The following is a 23152-nucleotide window of genomic DNA, read 5'->3' on the forward strand; positions in this document are numbered from 1 at the left end:
GCATTTTTACATGACAGGTTCCCTTTATTTGTCAAATTAAAAGCAAAATGATTATTGATATGTTATGTAGTAAAATTGACTATGGCAATGCTGAAGTCTCCATTGGTTAGCAATTTATATTTTCTTTATTCTTATTGCTAGCATGACACAAGGACCTGATGCTCTTATACGGTCAAAAGGGGAAGCAGCATCGCTTAAAGCTAGGCAGAAAAAAGTATGGGAAGCCCTTCAAAAGCTAAATGTAAATGTCCAAAAGGTAAATATGCCTAAATGAACATGAATCGCATCTATTTTGAAAAATGACCCTTTCATTTATAACAAGAATCTACAATTAATATCCTAAATCAAGATATCACTATACTGTGTATATAGAGTGGCTTGTGAAAGTATTCATCCCTTGCTTTTTTCCTATTTTGTTACATTACAACCTGTGGATAAATATTTTTGTAATCTGATTTGTGTGTGATTCATCAGCACTAAATTGTCTACGCCAGTGAAGTGAGAAAAATAAAGACAAATTTAATTTATGGGATCAAATTACTAAAAATTGCATAAAAATATGCATATGTATTCACACCTTTTGCTTAGCTAAATTTGCTAAGAATTTCTGGTGCAAGCAATTGCTTTCATAAGCCACATGCTTAGGTCTCTTTCACACTTCAGTTTTTTGCATCAGTTATAATCCGCCAAAAAGGCGGACAAGCGGATCCGTTCTCAACTGATGTGAACGGATGGCACAGGATCCGTTTTCAGACGGATCCTGAAAATGAAGAAATTTAAAGGAATCGCTGGCCGGGAAAAGAGAGAGAGAGAGAGAGAGAGAGAGAGAGAGAGAGAGAGAGAGAGAGAGAGAGAGAGAGAGAGAGAGAGAGAGAGAGAGAGAGAGAGAGAGAGAGAGAGAGAGAGAGAGAGAGATTGCAGGATCCGCCAGAGAAAAAAACGTTACAAGCTCCGTTTTGAAATTTTTGAGGATGGTGACGGACAGCAACTTTTGGCGGATCCTCACAAAAAACGGATGCAACGGACAGCAATCCGTCACAATCCGCCATTAATGCAAGTCAATGGGAAAAAAACGGATCCTCAAAAAAAATTTGAGGATCCGTTTTTTTTCAAAACCTGGCGGATTGTGACTGATTGTAAAAAACGGAAGTGTGAAAGAGGCCTTAGTGACAACAAGCTCACCTGTGTGCAATCTAAGTGTCAAATGGTCTGTCAGTCTATACACAATTTTTCTGAAAGGCCACAGAGGCTGTAACACTTTTAAGTAAGAGGCACCACTAACCAAACAACATGAAGACCAAGGAGATCTCCAAACAAATCAGATACAAAGCTGTTGAGAAGTACAATCATTGTTGGATTATAAAATAATGTCCCAATTTGTGATGATCCCCTGGAGCACCAGCAAATCCTTAATCATCAAATGGAAAGAACATGGTATCACAACAAACCTGCCAAGAGAGGGGTTGCCCAAACTCCCAGCCTGGGCAAGTAGGGCATTAGACAGAGAGGCAGCACAAAGAACAAAGGTAACCCTGAAGGAGTCCCCAAGCAGAGACAAAAAGATGTATACTCCATAAAAGTGTCCTTTATGGAAGTGTGGGCAGAAAAGTCTTTATTTACACATAAAAAAATTGTAAGGCTCATTTTTGAGTTTGCAAATAAATGCTATGGCTGGTGCCAAACTATCACCCCATGAACACCATCCTCACAGTAAAACATGGTGGTGGCCGTATCATGCTGTGGAGATTTTTTTCAGCAGCAGGGATAGGGAAAATGGTCTGAGTTAACGGGAAGATTGATGGTGCGAAATACGGAGATGTTCTTGAGCAAAACCTGTTTCAGTCTGTCAGTGATTTGAAACTGGGATGGAGGTTCACCCTCCAACAAGCAAATGACCAAAAATATACTGCTAAAGCACCACTCGAGTAGGTTAATGGGAAACGTGTAAATGTTTTGGAGGCCTAGTCAAAGCCCAAACCTTAATCCAATTGAGAATCTATGGTCAGACTTGAAAATTGCTGTTCGCCAGAGGAAACTATCTAACTTGAAGGAGCTGGAGTGGTTTTGATTTGAGAAATGGGCAAACCTCCCAGTGACCGTGACAGAGGCTTATCCAAAGTCACTTGCAGCTGTAATTGCATCAAAATGAGGCTGTACAAAGTACTGACTTTAGGGGGATGAATAGTTATCCACATGTACAATAAGTTTTGTTATTTTGCCCTATTTGTTGTATGCTTCACAATAACAAGAAAACCAAGTGCTCATAGTTGTAGGCATTTTCTTTACATGAACTGATGCAAAAAAAAGTGAAATTCCAGACTGTGAGGTAGCAAAACACAAAAAATGCCAAGGGGTGAATACATTTGCAAGCCACTATATGTATTTTTTTTTAATCTTTTCTGTTTTTGTGACATTGTTTTAAAAACAACTGTTTTTGACTAAGGGTGAAGAGCCTCCTGTAATTGCCATTTTGGGATCCGGTGGTGGACTTCGTGCCATGGTTGCACTTCTTGGTGTTCTTGCTGAATTGGCCAAAGAAGATGTTCTAGATGCTGTTACATATATTTGCAGCACTTCTGGATCGACCTGGTAAATGTGTTTTCCATTGAACCGATACTAATTGTTCTTGTGTAAAAATTAAAAAATGTTAGGGTTCCTTCACACACTTTTTTGTCTGTGTATTAACATCCATCTTTCATAGTGTTTTAACATGCTTTGCGTTTATTGGTGAGTATTAATTTGTGCATGCATTTTTTCCCATTATTTTTTAAAGTTCTATAGATAACCCCAGTGAAATAGAAACCAGAAATAAATCCATGCTTGCAGATCACTATGTTCTGGTCAAAATGGCCTTGACCCCCAAAACCTTGCAACAGCATCACAAACGCTGTTTGAAAAATTTGAAATATTATAGACTTTAACATCACATATTTCCAATCCTAAACAACCCATTTTAAGAAGGCGGGATAATTAAAATATAGACTGTAAAAATAACTCACTTTAAATTTATAGTCTAATAATACTAAACTTTTTAACGGACTATGAAGATCAGGCTCCTTATGAGGCATGAATTAAGCCCAGAAAACCTCAGAGTATATCAAACCAAAAATAATTATTATATAATACATTAAAAACAATGAACAAATCAGAGTACCTCTAAGAAATGCAGGGATACATAGGCGTCTCTATACCAGTCAAAATCAAAGTATTTTTTGCATATTACCACACTAAAAATTATTTACCTTACACATAACGATGTCCCAGCGATCACACCAACGATCCGAAATAGATGGGATCGCTGGGACATCGTTAGGCTAATCGCTGTTGAGCTGTCATATTGACAGCCCCTCCAGCGATCAGGACCAGCGAGCAAGCTGGTTTCCAATGTAAACATCGGGTATCCAAGAGCACTGTTTACCTTGGAAACCAGCATGCACGCTGGTTTCCGAGGTAAACAGCGGGTAACAGAGCCGCGCGGCTCTTAGATACCTGCTGTTTACATTGGAAACCAGTGTCCAACGTCGCTGATCGCTGGTCTCTTGCTGCCACAAGCAGCGATGCGCGCTGGCCAGCAGGAGACCAACGATCAAAAAACGGCCCAGGACAATGGAGCGCGATCAGTGATACTCGGCAAGGGGGCCGGTCGCTGATCCATGTCACACACGGCGATCTCACTGGCGAGATCGCTGTGGCATCACACAATCGGTGATCTCACTGGCGATCTCGCTGTGTGTGATGGAGCCTTAAGGCTATGTGCACACGGTGCAGATTCTGCTGCAGATAAGCAGCGGATTTGGCCCTGCGTATATGCAGCAGAACTGCATGTGATGTACAGTACCATTGTAGCCTATGTAAAACAAAATTCGCAGTGCACATGCTGCGTTTTTTTCCGCGCAGATTTGGTGCGGAATGAAAGAAGCAGCAAGTCACTTCTTTTGTGCGGTTTTGCTTCAGTTTTCCACCTGCTCCATTCTAGAAATCCACAGGTGGAAAACCGCAGGGGAAAACCGCACAAAACATGCAGTAAAACCGCACTAAATCTGCAGGAAAAATGCAGGTCATTTGACCTGCTGATTTAGTAAATTCTGCGGGGAAATTCCAAAGCAGAATACGCACCGTGTGCACATAGCCTAATACTACCATATCCCATAAAGGGAAGCAATCCACCTGTGCCACTATGGTACCAGGCTCATTATTAGATAAACACATGTTGGTGCCAGCTAAACCTCCTGATTGGATGACATAATATACATATACTTACCCTCCCCTTCTCATAGAAACACCCCTGACGAAGAAAAGGCGAAACACGCCTTGGTGCAGCAGTGCAGGCACCTGACCAGCATTCACTTTAAGTAGCTACATATCTTGTATCCCACTCTGTCTGTATATAGTCATGGTTACCTTTACATATACAGTAGGTTCAGAAAGTATTCAGACCCCTTTAAATTTTTCACTGTTTCATTGCAGCCATTTGGTAAATGCAAAAAAGTTCATTTTTTTTCTCATTAATGTACACTCTACACTCCATCTTTACTGAAAAAAACAGAAATGTAGAAATTTTTGCAAATTTATTAAAGAAAAACTGAAATATCACATGGTCAGAAGTCTTCAGACCCTTTGCTCAGTATTGAGTAGAAGCACCCTTTTGAGCTAGTACAGCCATGAGTCGTCTTGGGAATGATGCAACAAGTTTTTCACACCAGGATTTGGGGATCCTCTGCCATTCTTCCTTGCAGATCCTCAAGGTGGATGGTGAACATTGGTGAACAGCCATTTTCAGGTCTCTTCAGAGATGCTCAACTGGGTCAGGGCTCTGGCTGGGCCAGTCAAGAATGGTAACAAAGTTGTTCTGAAGCCATTCCTTTGTTATTTTAGTTGTGTGCTTGGGGTCATGGTCTTGTTGGAAGGTGAACCTTTGGCCAAGTCTGAGGTTTAGAGCACTATTAAAGAGGTTTTCATCCAAGATGTCTCTGTACTTGGCCCCATTCATGTTTACTTCAATTGCAACCAGTCGTCCTGTCCCTGCAGCTGAAAAAAAACCCATAGCATGATGCTACCACCACCATGTTTCACTGTTGGGATTGTATTGGGCAGGTAATGAGCAGTGCCTGGTTTTCTCCACACATACCGCTTAGAATTATCACCAAAAAGCCGGATTACTTACCGGTAATGCTTTTTTTATGAGTCCTCAACAGCACCCACTGGAGGTATCGGATCCGCCCCATTTGGAACAGGAAACCCTACAGAAAGATAAAAGGGGCGATCTGCCTTTCCTCCTCAGTTTTGCATTTCAGAGTACCAGGAGGACCGCCAAGGATTAGGCAATGTTTTTGCATTTCTAAATTTCACTTATCCATTCTTAGCAGATATACTCTATTATTGATATCTTTAGCAGGGAGGGAAGTGAGCGGGTGGTGTCGTGGACTCATTAAAAGAGCATTACCAGTAAGTAATCCAGCTTTTTACCCTTCGCCACGACAGCACCCACTGGAGAGATTCCAGAGACCATCACCTGGATGGGACCACCGTGCCAAGGACATTCCTGCCAAAGCTTAGGTCAGAAGTTGATGTCAAGGTCAAGTCTATAGTGATTATAGAAGGTAGAAGGAGACTACCAAATTGCCACCTTACATATGGTTTCAATTGGAACGTCTCCCCTCTCGGCCCAGGAGATTGCCACTGCTCTGGTGGAATGTGCTCTGATGCTCTCCGGAGGATCTTCATTTTTCGCGGAGTAGGCTAAGCGAATGGCATCCCTGATCCATCGGGAAATGGTGCTCTTCGTGACTCCGTACCCTTTTTTACAGCCCTGAAAAGATATGAACAGAGCCCTACACTGCCTCCAGCTCCTGGACCTCTCAATATATTTTAGGACAGTTCTTCTAACATCCAAGGTGTGCAATTTCCGCTCCTCTGGAGTGGAGGGATCTCCAAAGAAGGTCAGGAGGAGTATCTCTTGAGATCTATGGAATTTTGTTGACACCTTAGGCAGGTATGAGGGGTCTGCTTTTAATATTAACCTATCTTGGTATATCTGAAAAAAGGGTGGGTCTATGAATAGGGCCTGGATATCACTCACTCTCCTAGCAGATGTCAGTGCTACTAAGAGCGCCGTCTTGAGTGACAAGCATTTGAGGGATATCGTGTCTATCTGCTCAAAGGGTTCTTCCATCAGGGTGTCTAAGACCTGATTTAAGTCCCATGCAGGGATTGCAGGTATGTGAACCGGAGTTATCCTTTCGCAAGCTGTAATAAATCGTGAAATCCACTTATTCCCTGCTATATTATGGCCGTACAGTGCCCCCCATTGCGGACACCTGGACTTTCAGTGTGTTTACTGCTAGGCCCAAGTCCTTTCCTCTCTGTAGAAATTCTAAGATCGGAACTATCGGGACTTCTGTGGTATGAGGCGCTGTATGAAACTGCAGGAATTTTTTCCATATCCTTGTATAAATCTGGGTAGTGGACTGCATCCTGCTCTGTAAGAGCGTAGCAATTAGTGTTTCAGAAAAGCCTCTTGATCTTGGTAGCTGCCTTTCAAATTTCACGCCGTCAAGTGTAAGCTGTCCACTTGGGGGTGGAAAAAAGGGCCTTGGGAAAGTAGGTTGGGAATCGAAGGGAGGACCCAAGGATCTGTCACTGACATAATTCGTAGCCATGAGAACCACGGTCTCTTGGGCCAGAATGGTGCTATCAAAATCACTCTCGCCTTGTCCTCTCATCTTCCGAATGACCTGTGGCAGGAGAATTATCGGAGGGAAGGCATATGCCAGGTTGAACTTTCATGAGGCCTGGAGGGCATCTAGTATGTCTGGGTGATCTGATGGAGACAAGGAAGCAAACACCTTTATCTGTCTGTTCTCTTTCGTGGCAAAGAGGCCCACCTGAGGTTGCCCCCATAAAGCTACTATGTCCTTGAAGACTCGGCGATTGAGGCAACACTCCCCTTGCCGAAGTGTGTGTCGGCTTAAGAAGTCCGCCTCTTGGTTGTTCTCTCCCCTGATATGAAGAGCTGAGAGGGACAACAAATAACTTTCGGCTAAGTTTAAGATTCTTGCCGCGGAAGACATCAGAGTCTCTGATCGAGTACCTCCCTGTCTGTTTATGTAGGCCACTATAGTGGTGTTGTCCGACAAGATCCTGACATGTTTCTGTTGGAGCTGTGGAAGAAAATAGTGTAGAGCATAATATACCGCCGTCAGCTCTTTTAAATTAGACGAGTATCCCCATTCATCTCTATTCCACCTTCCTTGACAAAAGCTACTCCCCATATGGGCTCGCCAGCCATGGGGGCTAGCATCGGTGGTTAGGATACGAGATGGTACTATAACCCATGGGACTCCTGAGGATAGATGGTTATCATCTAGCTACCATTCTAGAGAAGTCAAGACCTCCTGTGATAAGGTTATCTTGCTCTCGAGGTGACCACCATGTCGCCTGTCCTCTTGGAGGATCTGATGCTGCAGTGTGCGGACGTGATACTGGGCCCACCGGACTGCCGGGGCACAAGAATTGAGCGACCCCAATAGCGACATTGCCCCTCTCAGAGACATGCGTGGTCTACTTATGGCTGCCTCCACTTTCTCTTTTGTGAGTGCAATCTTTACCTGAGTGAGTAGACATCTCTGGGTTGTGGAGTCTAACTGGAACCCTAAGAACATCTGAAGGGAATGCAGAACGAGTCTGGACTTCTGTACATTGATGATCCAGCCTAGATCCTGCAAAGATGAGATCGCGTCAGCCACACGTCTGGTACACTGGGTGACCAAGTTCCCGATAATTAGGAAGTCATCTAGGTAAGGCATGATTAGAGTGTCTTTTTCACGAAGATAGGCCATCACCTCTGCCATCACCTTGGTGAAGATTCTTGGCGCTGTAGAGAGGCCGAAAGGCATGGCTGTATACATAAAATGACGGATCTTGCCTTCGAATACCACCGCGACCCTTAGGTACTTTTGGTATCTATCATGAATAGGAAGATGATAGTAAGCATCCTTCAAGTCAATCCCCACCATTACAAAGTTTGGAAAGAGAAGCTTTATGGTGGATCTGATTGATTCCATCTTAAACTTTATAATTTTTTATAAACGTGTTGAGCTTCCTTAAATTTATAATTGTCCTAAACGTACCATCTGGTTTGGAAATTAAAAATAAAGGAGAGTAGAATCCTTTACCTTCCTGTCCCTCTGGGACTTCTATTAAAACCCCCTTGGATAGTAGGCTCCGAATTTCCTCTTCGAGGGCCTTTTGTTGAACTATAGAGTTAAGGCGGGTTATGATAAAGAAATCATAAGGGATTTGAAGGCATTCTATTTTCATTCCTTCTTTAATTGTACTTAGAAGCCATGGGCTCAAAGTTATTTGTTCCCATTTTGAATAAAAAAAATTTTAATCTACCCCCTACTGGTGGGTCTAATTTTTTAATATTTATTTTCCTTCCGGAATGTTGAACCCCTGAACATGCTACCCTTTTGCTTTACCTCCTTCGTGGGCCATCTGTTTGGTCTATCCGTTTGTCTTCTTCTTCCAAACGGTCGCCTTTTAAAGGTTCTCCTGTAGTAAGGGATAGAAGAATCAGGGAAGGCCTTCTTCCTTTCTTTTGCTTTGGCGAGTATGTCATCTAGGGCTTTCCCAAAGAGAAACTCACCCTCACACGGGGTTTCGCAAATCTTAGATTTTGATTGCGCGTCCCCTTCCAGCTCTTCATCCACAGTGCCCGCCTGGCGTTGTTTACAAGAGCCGCCGATCTTGCTGCCAGCCACAGAGTATCTGCCGATGCATCAGCCATGAAGGTTGCTGCCCCTCTGATTAACGGAATAGCGGCCCGTAATTTTTCCCTAGACACCTTCTGCTTGATTTGATGATCCAATTGGTCCAACCACATGAGCATAGATCTGGCGGTGCATGTGCTGGCTACTGCTGGCTTAAAAATTCCCATGGTAGATTCCCAAGACCTTTTCAATGACGACTCTGCCTTACGGTTTAGCGGGTCTGCCAACAAGCCTGCGTCCTCTACCGGAATGGTAGACTGTTTCGAGGTAGAGGCTACAACGGCATCAACCTTTGGCACTTTGGTCCATTTTAATAGCTCGTCATCGCTAAATGGATATTTTCTCTTTGAGGCCGATGGGAGAAAACTTCTTTGATCGTGTTTTTCCCACTCTCTCTTTATTAGGCCTTAACTGCTGGTATCATTGGAAACGCTCTCATTTTCTTTTCCGCCAACCCCCCAAACATAATTTCTTGTGCGGTTTGGGCACCTCTTGCTTCCTCACACCCCATAGTGTTCCTCACGGATTTGACCAGGTTATCCACACTATCCAGGGGAAAACATGACCGTCCCTCCATGACTGATGATGAGGATGTGAGTGAGGAATCGGAGATTAACCCCTGTTCTTCCTCTGACTCTGAGCTAAGGGTCACCTGTTTTTTGCTCCTAGCCTCTGAGGGAGTACTGGCACGGGTGATAGCCTGTATTTCCTCCCTAATTATGGCCCGAATTTCCTTTGACACTGATGACCCTTGCCTAGTCTCCTTGGTGCACTGTTTACAGAGCTTTTTGGGGTAGGAGTCAGGGAGAGTTTCAGCGCATTCTTTATGCTTGGATTTTTGTTTTTTCTTCGCCTGGAGAGGGGAGACATGGCGAAAGAAGAGGAGGGGGGGGAGGAGAGGTCAGCTTAGTAGGCAGAGTATATACATTGCACACTCACCCAGTGAAGCCTTATTACCAGATCAGATGGCTGAGATCCCGTCCTAGGTCTTGACTCTCCCACCTCGCTCCTGCGGGCGGTGTCTGTCCTGGTGGTGCGGTCCCTGGAGGAGCTGCCCCCCGCAGAGTCTCCTGCTGGAGCGTGCACATCTATTGGGGACGACATGATTCCTGCCGCTCAGCTGCGGCGCTTGTTTAAATAGATTGTGCTTTTTTTTTCCCTGCCCCCGGAAGTCGCCCCGGGTTCCCGCACATGCGCCGTCGCGCTCATCAGCCATCCTGCCCCGGAAGTTCACTCATTACTTCCGGGCTCAGGAGCCTCTGCGTCGGCCGGATACCGCGCCACCGCTTCTGTATACGGCCCGCATTTCTCCCCACGCTACCGCCACTGCTGCTCTTCTCTTTTGTTTTTTTAGCAGACTCTATGCAGGCTTTCATATGTCTTGCACTGAGAGGGTTCCGTCGGGCCATTCTGCCATAAAGGCCCAACTGGTGGAGGGCTAAAGTGATAGTTGACTTTGTGGAACTTTCTCCCATCTCCCTACTGCATCTGTGGAGCTCAGCCACAGTGATCTTGGGGTTCTTCTTTACTTCTCTCACAAAGTCTCTTCTCCCACAATTACTCAGTTTGGCTCGAAGGCCAGGTCTAAGAAGACTCCTGGTGGTCCCAAACTTCTTCAATTTAAGGATTATGGAGGCCGCTGTGCTCTTAGGAACCTTGAGTACTGCAGAAATTCTTTTGTAACCTTGTCCAGATCTGTGCCTTGCCACAATTCTGTCTATGAACTCCTTGGCCAGTTCCTTTTTGACCTCATGATTCTCATGTGGTCTGACATGCACTGTGAGCTGTGAGGTCTTTATATAGACAGGTGTGTGCCTTTACAAATCAAGTCCTATCAGTTTAATTAAACACCGCTGGACTCCAATGAAGGAGTAGAACCATCTTAAGGAGGATCACAAGGAAATGGACAGCATGTGACTTAAATATGAGTGTCTGAGCAAAGGGTCTGAATACATATGACCATGTGATATTTCAGTTTTTCTTTTTTAATATATTTGCAAAAACTTCTACATTTTTGATTTTTAGCAGTCAAGATGGGGTGCAGAGTATACATTTAATGAGAAAAAAATGAACCTTTTTGCATTTACCAAATGGCTGCAATGAAACAAAGAGTGAAAAATGTAAAGGGGCCTGAATACTTTCCAAACCCACTGTTCAATCACTGCCAGACTTTGACTGCATGACATACAAGATAGCCTTACATCAGTAATATACATTGCCAACTACCTGTAGACATTGTCTGTATAATATATGGCAGTATTAGACCAGTAATGATATACAGTGGATAGGACTGGTTTGGTCATATTATGTGTAATACATGAAAAATTATTTTTTGTATAGTACTACATGAAAAATACTGTAATTTTGACTGGTATTGGGACGCCTATATATGCCTGCATTTTTTGGAGGAACTCTGATTTGGTCATTGTTTTTAATGTATTATGTAATAAAGATTATTTTTGTTTTATATACCAACTCCTGAGGTTTTCTGGGCTTAATTCATGCCTGTGAAATAGAGGTTGTATAGCTATATTATGGGTTTTTCACCTTGTTATTCATAGGATTGCATATGGGAATATTTTGTATATAATGTCCTTATGCTTTTTGCCTTTTTCTTGACTGAAGTGTATTAACACATTTTTGGTTGCCACCGTCTGTGCTCCACCACTTGGTCAGATTGCTAAATTCTCCAGTTTCCCTAGAAACATGCATTCTGGGATTGCTTAATTACTGGAGACGCATAAGGGAACATGACCAATCCTTTCTTTCCCTACAATTGATCTGCTATGTGCACTATATGATCTACGATTTTGATGGCCAGCATTACCTTTTCCCAACTTCCTGCTGTCCAGGAAAATGAAGCCGTGTTATCTCATATTGCTTTGTAAGTGATGGAACATCCTAGTGTTAAGATGTGGACTGTCTGATCCTGTTCCTGTCTCTGAAGACCACAATCGCCCTCTGTGTATAGTGTCATGCGGCATTACATGTAATATTGCTGTGCGTCTTATGTATTGTGGTAATGTACGGCATATGGGTCATGTAAAATGTATAATATGAGTAGTGTATAGTGCAGGATAAGCATGGGATCAACTTAGGATATCATAAATACGGTTTCTATAGTAAGTGGTTTAGCAAAAGTATAGGACATAAGATAGGAACAATAGGTTTAGTACATAAGATAGGAAATGGTTAATGATAGAAGTAGTGGGTGTAAACTAATGTTAATAAAAAAGGGGGCAATTTCAAATAGTGTATGGTTAGAGAGAAGTGCAGTGGGCTGCTAGGGACAGCATGGGTCAATCGTTCGAGGCAGCGGGGGCTTTATTGAGTTCCTTGATGGACATTCCTGTAACGTATGGAGCCTAGGGCTCTGGCTAGTTACCAAGGGGCGGGCCTGGTCTTCTGACATCACGAGGTCGGTGATTGTGGAATCACATGGGGAGAAGGTGCCCGGTCCAGGATGTACTGACGGAGTGGACAAGGAATCACTAAGGCTGATGTAGTCAGCCGGCTTGGGAGTAGGTCAGGACGAAAGGGTGTCAAGGCTGAAGAGGTACTGTACTAAGGAAGGAAGAAACATAAAATGCTGTGCCCTAACCCATGTCACCACCTGAGCAACTTGAACTTATTAGTAAACATTTCTTTAAAACAGAGAAAACGGAGTCTGTGCTGTTTTACAAAGATACAAAAGATTTTATTTATCATTAAATATGAGATAAAATATACGTATATGCAAAAAAACACCACGTAAATCAGTGAGCAGACAAAAATGAACAACAAGTAGACGCATTACATATAGTGACCTAAATTCCCTAGATCATAGCTATATCATCTGCTACCACATTATGGACATTTGGGGCAAAAAAAGATGCCGCTGTGGGTCAAGCTAATTTTCTAAGCACATTTTAATTCCCAGCACCGTAAGGGAGGTGTGCATACTGCAAAGTCTGAAAATCTGAGCATCTTATGTATCCTTTCAAAGAATCTAATAATACATATCAATGATATCCAAAATAAGGGATATGAAGGAGACCAGGAGAGCCCCACATTCAATAAAGCAGGGAAAGTTAATGTGCATAGATAGCTAAAACTATATAGCGAGACAGATGCAGCGGTGAAGTAAACAACTGCATACCAAGCGCAGGTAACTGTCATGTCTTCAAGTCATGGGAGCAGGAAGAAACGGACCCCGACGTACGTTTTGGTGAGAGTATCCTTCTTTAGGGGGAGTGGCTTTACACAATCCCATGTTCCCGTATAAATACCCGGACTCATGTGTTAGCCAATGAGGGTCACCGTTTTCAATTGGCAAAACTAAGCGCTATAGTGTCCCATATATGAACGTCACTTCTGCCTAAAGAAGTAGTATCCTTATTGCACAATACTAGTAGGCGGATAACTACTTCCCTGCCAATGGGAGGCTCAGGCGTCGCTGCCGCCCCTAAGATCGGAAAGCAGAGCCGCAATTATCTCTCCTGCCAGAACTCGGCAGCGGTGTCATTTCCGTCCAAAGTGGGAGGGTAAGTTACCCCTGTCAATAATAGACCAGGAAGTCACTCCCGCCCACATATTATTGCCAGGGCCAAGCTGCGACGTCATTTCCGCCCAAAACGGGGAGGAGGAAGTGATGTGTAGTGAAAAAAGATGGACATTAGTCCCCTGCCCTTAATGAACCTATACGTCACTACCGCCTGGAAAGCTAGGTCACTTGGGGCGACTGGCGCCAAGCCGTCACCAAGCAACCCAGCAAAACCGGAAAGGCAGATAAGACGCTAAGGAAATAACTGGCTAGGGGAAAGCCAGACGCTGTGTAGAGTCGGTGGGACGAGCTGGGGGGGTGGTGCCTCTTCTTACCGCGCAGAGATAAAAACAGAGACCCGATGGAGGCAGATTCTGGGTGCAACAAGTCCAAGTTTATTTCTCACTTGCCATCCGCCTGACAGCCTCAGAAGCACACCGCACTTCCTTTACCTCACGGCCCTCCATTTCCAGGGCTGCTTCTTACACACCGCATGTTACACTGGGGGACGTGTATGCACACACCGTCCCCTCTTCACTCGTCGACGCTCCTGACAGGTCCGTCACTGTGGCCGCCTTAGGCCCTTAAACCAACAGCGCTTCCTCTGATCAGTCGTCGTGTCAAATACGGTGTCTCACACCCAGTGCCTCGTCCCTTCTGCGGTTCTTCCTGTCAGGACCACCCCCCTGACGTTCTCTCTCCTCAGTCCCCCTGGTTTAGATTCTCCTCACAGCGCACAGACTGTCGCAGTCCTCCTGTCACTGGAGCTCCCCCTGGGGACTGGAACCTTTTGGAACCCTCCCTCAGTATTTATAGCTTTCCCGGTCCCCTGTCACTGTAACCCCGCCCCCCATGACCAACGGTTTCTAAAGCCCTAAGCTGTTGTCAAGTCCTTTGCTCACATTCCTCCCTGCCATCTAATGGTCAACCCAAGGTACTGCACGTCCACTACACTTTCCTAGCTGTTTCCCCACTGTAATAACTGACACCTACCTACACTGTGCAAACCTTTCCTTCTTCACTCTGACTAGTCCGTCCGTCCGTCAGGCACCAAGCCGTCACCAAGCAACCCAGCAAAACCGGAAAGGCAGATAAGACGCTAAGGAAATAACTGGCTAGGGGAAAGCCAGACGCTGAACAATCAGGCACGATAAACAGAAAAGCCAGGACATGCAATGCTGTTGGGCAAAATAAGGGTGTAGCTCCATATGGACACATATAATGTGGAAAAATTGTTAAGCTGATCATAAAACATGCGTTGACCTGATAATGACATATATATATATATATATATAATATATACATAGTGGCCTGAACTCACAATAACAAAAGAGTAATAAAAAGATATTGTAGAATTATTATAATAAATCATCTTAAACAAGAACCCAAAGACATATATGTACAATTATCACGTATCCATTCTCAGGTAGCTACAATATAATGTCATACACAGGTATAGCATTGTGTCAATCCATCGCTTAATTTGGGTTAGTCCATATAATGATCAGTCCAAACCTATATTTCATGGTATAGACAAAGATGCGAATGACGATATTTCCCTATCGACTGATCTCGGCAACCCATCCACAGATCTTGATGGAAATCAGCCAAATGGAGTGGTGCATAATTAAGTTGAGGAAACATCAATGGGATCTCCTTAGAACAGACACTGTTGGTCACTAGAGAAAATCACAACACAAAAATGAACAACATAATAAAAACCAACAATTCTAAAAGCCAATTAAAATAGTGGTGGAAGTAAGGAGAATAAGTTCGATTAATATAAGAGTTATACAAGTCCTGCTAAATTTACAACAAACAGGTGGGGTTAATCCAGACAGTTCACAGGAAAGAGGCGAACCCTTGTGATTCATTGAGACCGTGAGGGGACATCGTCCCCAAGGTGGTAATCCACCTACACTCTTTTTGCCTATTGTAAAGAACTTGGTGTCCCCTGAAATGTGTGTGGCGGCTCCTAAAGATGGAAGCCTGGAGTCAGCGGTGGCCTGCAGCCTACAAGTGAGTGTGATGCACCCTACTGAAACTGGGACACCATTTGTCTGTAAAGTGCTACAGCGTTACCAGACAGCAGCTCGGTCATGACTACCGCTCGGCAGCACTTTAAACTAGTAATAGGCTATGATTTTTGTATTCTAGAATCCTTTTTCAGCAACAGGTTGTAGACTTTGTTCAGTAGAAAATGCTATTGTCCTGCCACCCTGATGCACACTGTAAAACATTTTCTAACATTGCTGCTTGGACTTGAGTTTAGACATCCAATTCTTCTGCTTTTGCACCCTGTTTCTTTATTAAATATACAAAATAAATGCAATATTATGATACACTAAGTTCATCTGCCCCTTATTTTATATCCAGGTGTATGTCGTCCCTCTATAATAATGATCAGTGGTCATCATGCATGGAAGAGATGGAGCGTCAGATAAAGCATCGTCTATTAAACCCCTTGTGGAACTGGGGAAAAGCATGGGAGAAACTCAAACTTTCGTTTTCTGAAGAGATATATTCACTGACCAATTTTTGGGCTTATGTGTTTGTTCATACAGTCATTAATGAGGTAAGTAATATTTACAGTGTGCAATATATTGTACTGTATTTTTGTGTTATCCCATTCACTGTATGCATAGAATGTGTATATTTCATTAGGGTTGACAGAAATTTATATAGGAAAGAAGGTTAAAATGTATTTTTTGATAAAAGTTTAAAGGGAGTCAGAAGGTTTTTTTCTATGTAATCTGATAGCACAATTTAAAAGGACTGAGAGCCTGATTCCAGCAATGTATCACGTACGTACAAGGCTCTGTGTTCCTGTTTCAATAAAATCAGTGTTTTATCAACAGAAGATATTACTACAGGACTAGCTGCCATGTGCCTCCCAGTCATCTGCTCTGTGTAAGCATGCCCCCACCAGCACATCTGTCAATCAGTGGTGTGGGCAGGGTTATACAGAGCTCAGCATTCAGAGCACAGCTCGATCTACAGCAGAGAAAACTGATTGTATCAAAATGACAATAAGTAGCCCGGCAAGTGGCACATCACTGGAATCGAGGTCTAAGCCTGTGTAAGAGCAGCAGCAAACCACATAAAATCCTGCAATAATATGCCCATGTAGCTGGAAAGTGGGCTCCCAGAATCAATATTACTGATGGTCCCTGAGTACCCCAGTCTGAAACTGATTACTAATATAATCTGTGATGGCCATATTAAATGGTTATAGATATTTAAATGTTTTGAATATAGGATTGCTGTGTGCAAAAATGACAAACCCTGTAATTCCAGCACTCTTCACTGCTGATCAGTTTTTGTTGATATGGTGGCAGCAGCACTGGAATCATGACTACAGCATGTGATCACTGCAGCCAGTCACTGGGCATAGCGGTCTTGTGCTGCCTATCTCGGTATTTGCTGTAGCAGTTACATGCTGTAGTCATGAAATCGCGGCTGCCGCAATGTCAATAAAGGCCAGAGGCAGCAGTAGTGAGGCACTGGTGGAGTGCTAAGGGACTGGAGTAAGAAAGGTTCATATTGTTGTTTGGACCTTTGCAAAGAAAAAAAAACACTTATCTAAAATTGCAGCCATAACTGTAGGTACAAATCTGCATTCTATTTTTGTTAGGACAATGGATCACCCCCAGGGCAGGAGTGGGGATTACTTGGTACCGGGCCGGTGTCTTAAAGGTGAAGTGTCGCGGCGGCGGTGACCCAGTCTGTGGCCCTAGGTGTCCATGTAAAATAGGTGGAATTGAATAAGGTTTATATGTAGATAGTTCGTGATGCCACCTGTGGTATCTGATCAGAAGGGGACCAGCACAGCGCTGCAGTGCAGATCCTCTGGGACTGATAGTGTGATGCAGCAGAGGTGTAATAGCTCTCCACAGGCAGAGCTGTAGTCCCAGGGTAGTAGTAGTAGATGATGTAGTGTTAAGCACAGAGATGTAGCAGTGCTGAGTAGGTTGGTGCAGGAAGAAGGCAATGACACAGCTGAATGCAGTTCTGATACTTTACTCACGTTTCTGGCATAGACAGGTGCCCGCTTCAGTGCTGTGTCCTCCAGGTAAGGGGCTCTGCGAACTACCCATCAGATGGAATACACCCTTCCAGCACTCCCTTCCAAATGTGACTTTTCTGAACGTCTCCTTTCTAGCGCTAATCTGAAGTACTTGTAGTTATGAATTACACTCAAGTTCCTCTTGCTTGCTGTTACTTATAAGGGTGTGTGCACACGCTGCGGATTCTGCTGCGGTTCCGCAGCGGATTTGGCCGCTGCGGATCCGCAGCAGTTTTTGCTGCGGTGTGCAGTACCATAATATCCTATGGATATTGAAATCCGCAGTGCAGACGGTGCAGATTTTTCCGCGCAGATTTTTCCGCGCAGTTTTCCTGCGGTTTCTAAACCACAGAAAGAATTGACATGTCAATTCTTTCTGCGGATTCTGCTGCGGTTTGCCATCTCCTCCATTGTGGAGATGAAAAACCACAGGGCAGAACCGCAGAGCAATCCGCAGGTAAAACCGCAGGTCTTTTTGACCTGCAGATTTACCTGCGGATTTTACAAAATCCGCACGGCCAAATCCCCCCAATCCGCAGCGTGTGCACGTACCCTTGCTCCACTCGCATCACAGGCAGCTGTAGCCTGCTTCGGGGACTCCATACCATCATGTCCCGGCTCACACATGTTGCTGCTGTGTCGTTGAGTCTTGGGTGGGAATAAAGTGGTCACAACTTCTATTCCTCCGGTTTCTGCTGTAGGATCATTAGTATCACACACAGCCTCGGATACCGGCGCCTGGCCTTGGCGCATTAAACTTACGAAAGGGCTCTGCTCTAGCTCCGATCCGTTCTCTCTCCTCCTCACATTCCGTACTTTTCTATCTTCGTTCTGAACAACTGATTCTTCTCTTTTCTCTCTCTCCTTGCCAGCAGCTTCAGCTCACAGGAGGCTGCTGCCTCTACGTCCTTTCCCTAGTGGGGGAACTCGCTTTCTCCCTCTCTCTGGGGATTCTGACCTAACTTCCTGGCAGCTTTCCCCTCTTAATGCAATCCACCCAGCACCCTTCATGAACCAAAGCAGCTGCCATAAAGGGTGCTCTGCTGTTCTAAGGTGTCTGTGCTCGATGTAGGTGCTGGAGTCTGGTTAGGTGTTACCATCTTACCTGGGGAGTGTGATACTACACCTCAGGAGGAGGTGCAGTACCTCTGAGGCGACTGAACCCTCAGGGGCGCCACAGGAACAATGAACATTGTTTTGTTAAAATATCCAGGAGAAGTGTAATTTATAATTCCATGTTTAAAACATTTTTCATGATTTTTAATGAAACCAATTATGTGCTATAAAACGTCCTTTTGGGACTATAGAAAAGCTAGCCGTTTGCACACAATTGCTGTTAGTCTACAGGCTTCGCCATAAACCTGCACTCTGTCATGTACATTTAGCACTATAGGGAGGGATGGAGGCCTCCATGCACATTAAATATGTGAAATCTACATGATTGATACTTATGTAGTAATGATCTACTATTTTGTATAATTGTATTAATGCAGATTAATGAAAAAACCTTGTCCAATCACCGGACATGCTGTGAGAGTGGGGAAAACCCTTATCCAGTTTACTCTGCTGTAGAAGGGGGCTTCCTAAATACAAAGCATGCAGGTAAGGCCCACTACATTGTGGTGTAGAACAAAAAAAAAAACAACAAAACAATGAACACTTAATTGAGATGGTTTGGGATGAGTTGGGCTGTGTTTAGATAAGGTGTTATATGAGCATGCTCATGTAATAAGCGAGTGACTTCGGCGTGCTGGAAATATATGTTCCAGCGGCTGCATGTCTTATGTCTGTTTGACAGTCGCAACACATGCAGGGATTGCCTGTCTGTTAAGCAATCCCTCCATGTGTTGTGGCTGGCTCAAAGCTGCGAGACATGCAGCCGCGGGGACATATCATTCGAGCATGCCGAATTCACTCGCTTATGACATGAGCATGCTCATATAACACCTTATCTGAGCACTACTCAGCACCTCTGGGAACTTCTCCAAGACTGCTGGAAAGCCATTCCACGCAACAACGTGATGAAACTGCTTGAGAGGATGACAAAGGCATGTAGAGCCGTTATCAGCAAAATAAATCCAAGGTTTAAAACATACTCTGGTTTGTTTCACATGTATTTCTTGATCCTTGTTTTCATATATGTAGTTTCCTGCGTAGTTTTTCTGTCTTTAGTCTGAAACTACAGTGTACATTCAAATAAGAAGGAAAACCCTGGCCTGTACAGACATCAAACTTTTGATTGAGACAGTACCCCAATAAATTTGCTTCCGAAAAGGATAAAGCCAAAGCAGTACCATTAGGGTGAGTGCACACAGTGCGGATTCACCTGCGGATTTGCCAGCAGTTTTCCCCTGCGGTTTGACACCTGGACTATGGAACAGGTGTCAAACCGCTGCGGAATCCGCAGAAAGAATTGACATGCTGTGGATTTAAAAACCTCAGAAAATCCGCAGCATGTGCACTGCGGCTTTTAAATCCCATTGATTTGCATTGTACTGTACAATAATATTAATAATACATTTTATTTCTATAGCGCCGACATATTCCGCAGCACTTTACATTTCAGAGGGGACTTGTACAGACGATAGACATTACAGCATAACAATAATCACATAGATCATAACAGATACCAAGAGGAATGAGGGCCCTGCTCGCAAGCTTACAATCTATGAGGGAAAAAGGGGAGACACGAAAGATGGGTGGTAACAATTGCCCTGATTGTTTGGACCAGCCATAATGTTAAGTGTGTAACAGTACAGACGCAGAGGGCTAATGGATGCATAAAGCATGTGGGAACATGATTCAGGGAACCTGGTTATGGTAAAAACCTTTGACTGTGCCACACAGGGATAGATTAGGTTAATGTGTTGAGGCGGTAGGCCAGTCTGAATAAATGCGTTTCCAGGGCACGCTTAAAATTGTGGGGATTGGGGACTAATCGTATTGACCTGGGAAGTGCATTCCAAAGAATTGGTGCAGCACATGTATAGTCTTGGAGACGGTAGTGGGAGGTTCTGATAATTGAGGATGCTAACCTCAGGTCATCAGCAGAACAGAGGGCGCAGGTAGGGTGGTATACTGAAACAAGGGAGGAGATGTAGGGTGGTGCTAAGCTGTGGAGTGCTTTGTGGGTGAGGGTAATAAGTTTATACTGAATTCTGGAGTGGATGGGTAGCCAGTGTAATGACTGGCACAAGGTAGAGGCATCGGTGTAACGATTGGTGAGGAATATGATCCTGGCAGCAGCATTCAAGACAGATTGGAGAGGGGAGAGTTTGGTAAGAGGGAGACCGATTAGAAGAGAGATACAATAGTCCAGACGAGAATGAATAAGAGAAACAGTAAGAGTTTTTGCGGAGTCAAAAGTAAGAAAAGGTCGAATTCTAGAAATGTTTTTGAGGATCCACACCGTGTGCACATACCCTTATAGAAAAGCCAGAATTTGATGCGCATTACCTATTGAATTAGAAGGGCCACACATACTGGCCAGAGAATCTCCACACATGTTTCACTTGTTACCGCATTGACTGCTATGAACAAAATTCATGTCAGCGGTCCCTGAGGCCGGCTTGTGCAGTACTTCTGGATCTATTTGTCATTAGGTAGTATTATTTGATTGGACATTGATATATATGGCTCTGCAAAGCATGAACTGGGTTTACTTTGACACTGCTTGTTTGCAGAATCGGTTTATATACATTACTGATAAATCTTACATTATTTAGTAGTGTTTTTTAATATGCAACATTTCCAGTAGATATTTCACAATTTTTCATTTTCATCACTGATTTGTTATATGCTATTATACTGTGTGTACCACATATGAGCATTTTACACATTGTTTGTGGTTAAATGTTTTGAGACTGACACTATTTTGGGTTTTCAAAAAGTTTGCTGCTTCAGTTTTCATAGTGGCATTTTGCATTATCTCTAGTGTGTTATGAAGAGCAATCAGATGAATTCCAATGAACTTGATTCCCAAACCTCATATCCACTGTTTTTGTTTTGTTTCTAAAGCACATCCGCAAATGACCTGCTTACATAATTTCAGTCATCTTCTCATTAGCTCAGGAGACATTATCAATGAGGAAAAGGCATCTAATATGGCTGTCATTCTCACTGAATTATAGGAGCAGATTGGTTGTTGCAAAGGGGCACATTATATTATTGTTTTCTTGTTAACCATAATTGCCTACCCAAGAAACACTAGTAGTCACTATTGCTTTACAGGCAAGGACATTGCTGTTTGTAAGATTGCCCCTAAATCAAACCTTTATTGGAACTTCAAAGGGAAAGTTTCAGTTTGTGTGAAGAAGGCCTCATGTCATCAACAAATTCTATTAAGTACTAAAGCCGTCCCCTAAAGAGGATACAGTTAGAGGATCAGTTCAATTCCAGTGCAATAGTTTTCTCCAGAATGGTAGCAGGCAGGTGTCAGTTCAACTGCATGCACAGTGGGGTGAATGTTTTTGGAGGCTGGACTGGTATCAAGAGCAGCAAAGAAGCTTCCTATCTCCAAGAAAAATATCAGACAGATTAACATTAAGGCGAAAGTACAGAGAGCTGCAGAGATCTGGAGTAAACTTTTCTCTGATTAACCCTTTCGCGACAGAGCCTGTTTTTGCCTTTGTGAATGGGCTAATTTTTTCAATTCTGACCGGTGTAACTTTATGAAGTCATAACTCTAGAATGCTTCAACGTATCTCAGTGATTCTGAGATTGTATTCTTGTGACATATTGTACTTTATGATAGTGGTAAAATTTCTTTGATATGACTTGCGTTTATTTATTTAAAAAAATGGAAATTTGGAGAAAATTTAGAAAATTTCGCAATTTTTAAACTTTTAATTTTTATGCCCTTAAAGCAGAGAGTCATATCGCATAAAATAGTTAACATTTCACATATGTCTACTTTACATGAACAAAATTTTTGAAACATAATTTTTTTGTTAGGAAGTTATAAAGGTTAAAAGTTGACCAGCGATTTCTCATTTTTCCAACCAAATTTACAAAAACCATTTTTTTTTTAGGGACCACCTTACATTTGAAGTGAGTTTGGGGGGTCAATATAACAGAAAATACCCAAAAGTGCCACCATTCTAAAAACTGCACCCATCAAGGTGCTCAAAACCACATTCAAGAAGTTGATAAACCCTTTATGTGCTTCACAGGAACTGAAGCAATGTGGAAGGAAAAAATGAACATTTAACTTTTTTCACAAACGTTTTACTTCAGAACCATTTTTTTTATTTTCACAAGTGTAAAAGAGAAAATATTTTTTCTTACCCAAATTTTTATTTTTCCAAGGGTAAAAGGAGAAACTAGATCCCTAAAGTTGTTGTGCAATTTTTCCTGAGTACGCCGATACCCCATATGTGCTGATAAACCACTGTTTGGATGCACTGTAGAGCTTGGAAGGGAAGGAGCACCGTTTGACTTTTTCAGCGCAGAATTAGCTGGAATAGAGATCGGACGCCATGTCGCATTTGGGGAGCCCCTGATGTGCCTAAACAGTGGAAACCCCCTAATCCTAACTACTACCCTAACCACAACCCACCTAACCCTAATCCCAACCCTAACCACAACCCTAACACAAACACACCCCTAACCCTAATCCCAACCATAACCCTAACCACAACCCTAACACCAACACACCCCTAACCCTAATCCTAACCTTAACCACAAAAATAATCATAAAACACCCCAAACACTAATCCCAACCCTAACCCTATTTTAGCCCCAACACTAACCCTAACTTTAGCCTAACCCTAACTTTAGCCTAAGCCTAACTTT

General features: G+C 43.3%; 1 protein-coding gene across 3 annotated transcripts in view; it reads left to right on the top strand.

Moving 5' to 3' along the window:
• The window catches only part of PLA2G4C (phospholipase A2 group IVC), a 153137-nt gene that overhangs the window by 91466 nt on the left and 38519 nt on the right, over positions 1 to 23152 (top strand). For all 3 annotated transcript variants that reach the window (XM_073554748.1, XM_073554747.1, XM_073554749.1), the window contains exons 4-7: positions 142 to 256; positions 2444 to 2589; positions 15670 to 15868; positions 18853 to 18961. In XM_073554748.1, coding sequence (XP_073410849.1) covers positions 142 to 256; positions 2444 to 2589; positions 15670 to 15868; positions 18853 to 18961 — 569 coding nt within the window. The remainder of the gene's footprint in view (positions 1 to 141; positions 257 to 2443; positions 2590 to 15669; positions 15869 to 18852; positions 18962 to 23152) is intronic.

The sequence above is a fragment of the Dendrobates tinctorius genome, unplaced genomic scaffold, assembly GCF_039654945.1.
Source record: "Dendrobates tinctorius isolate UK_male_01 unplaced genomic scaffold, ASM3965494v1 ptg000213l, whole genome shotgun sequence".
Lineage (NCBI taxonomy): Eukaryota > Metazoa > Chordata > Amphibia > Anura > Dendrobatidae > Dendrobates > Dendrobates tinctorius.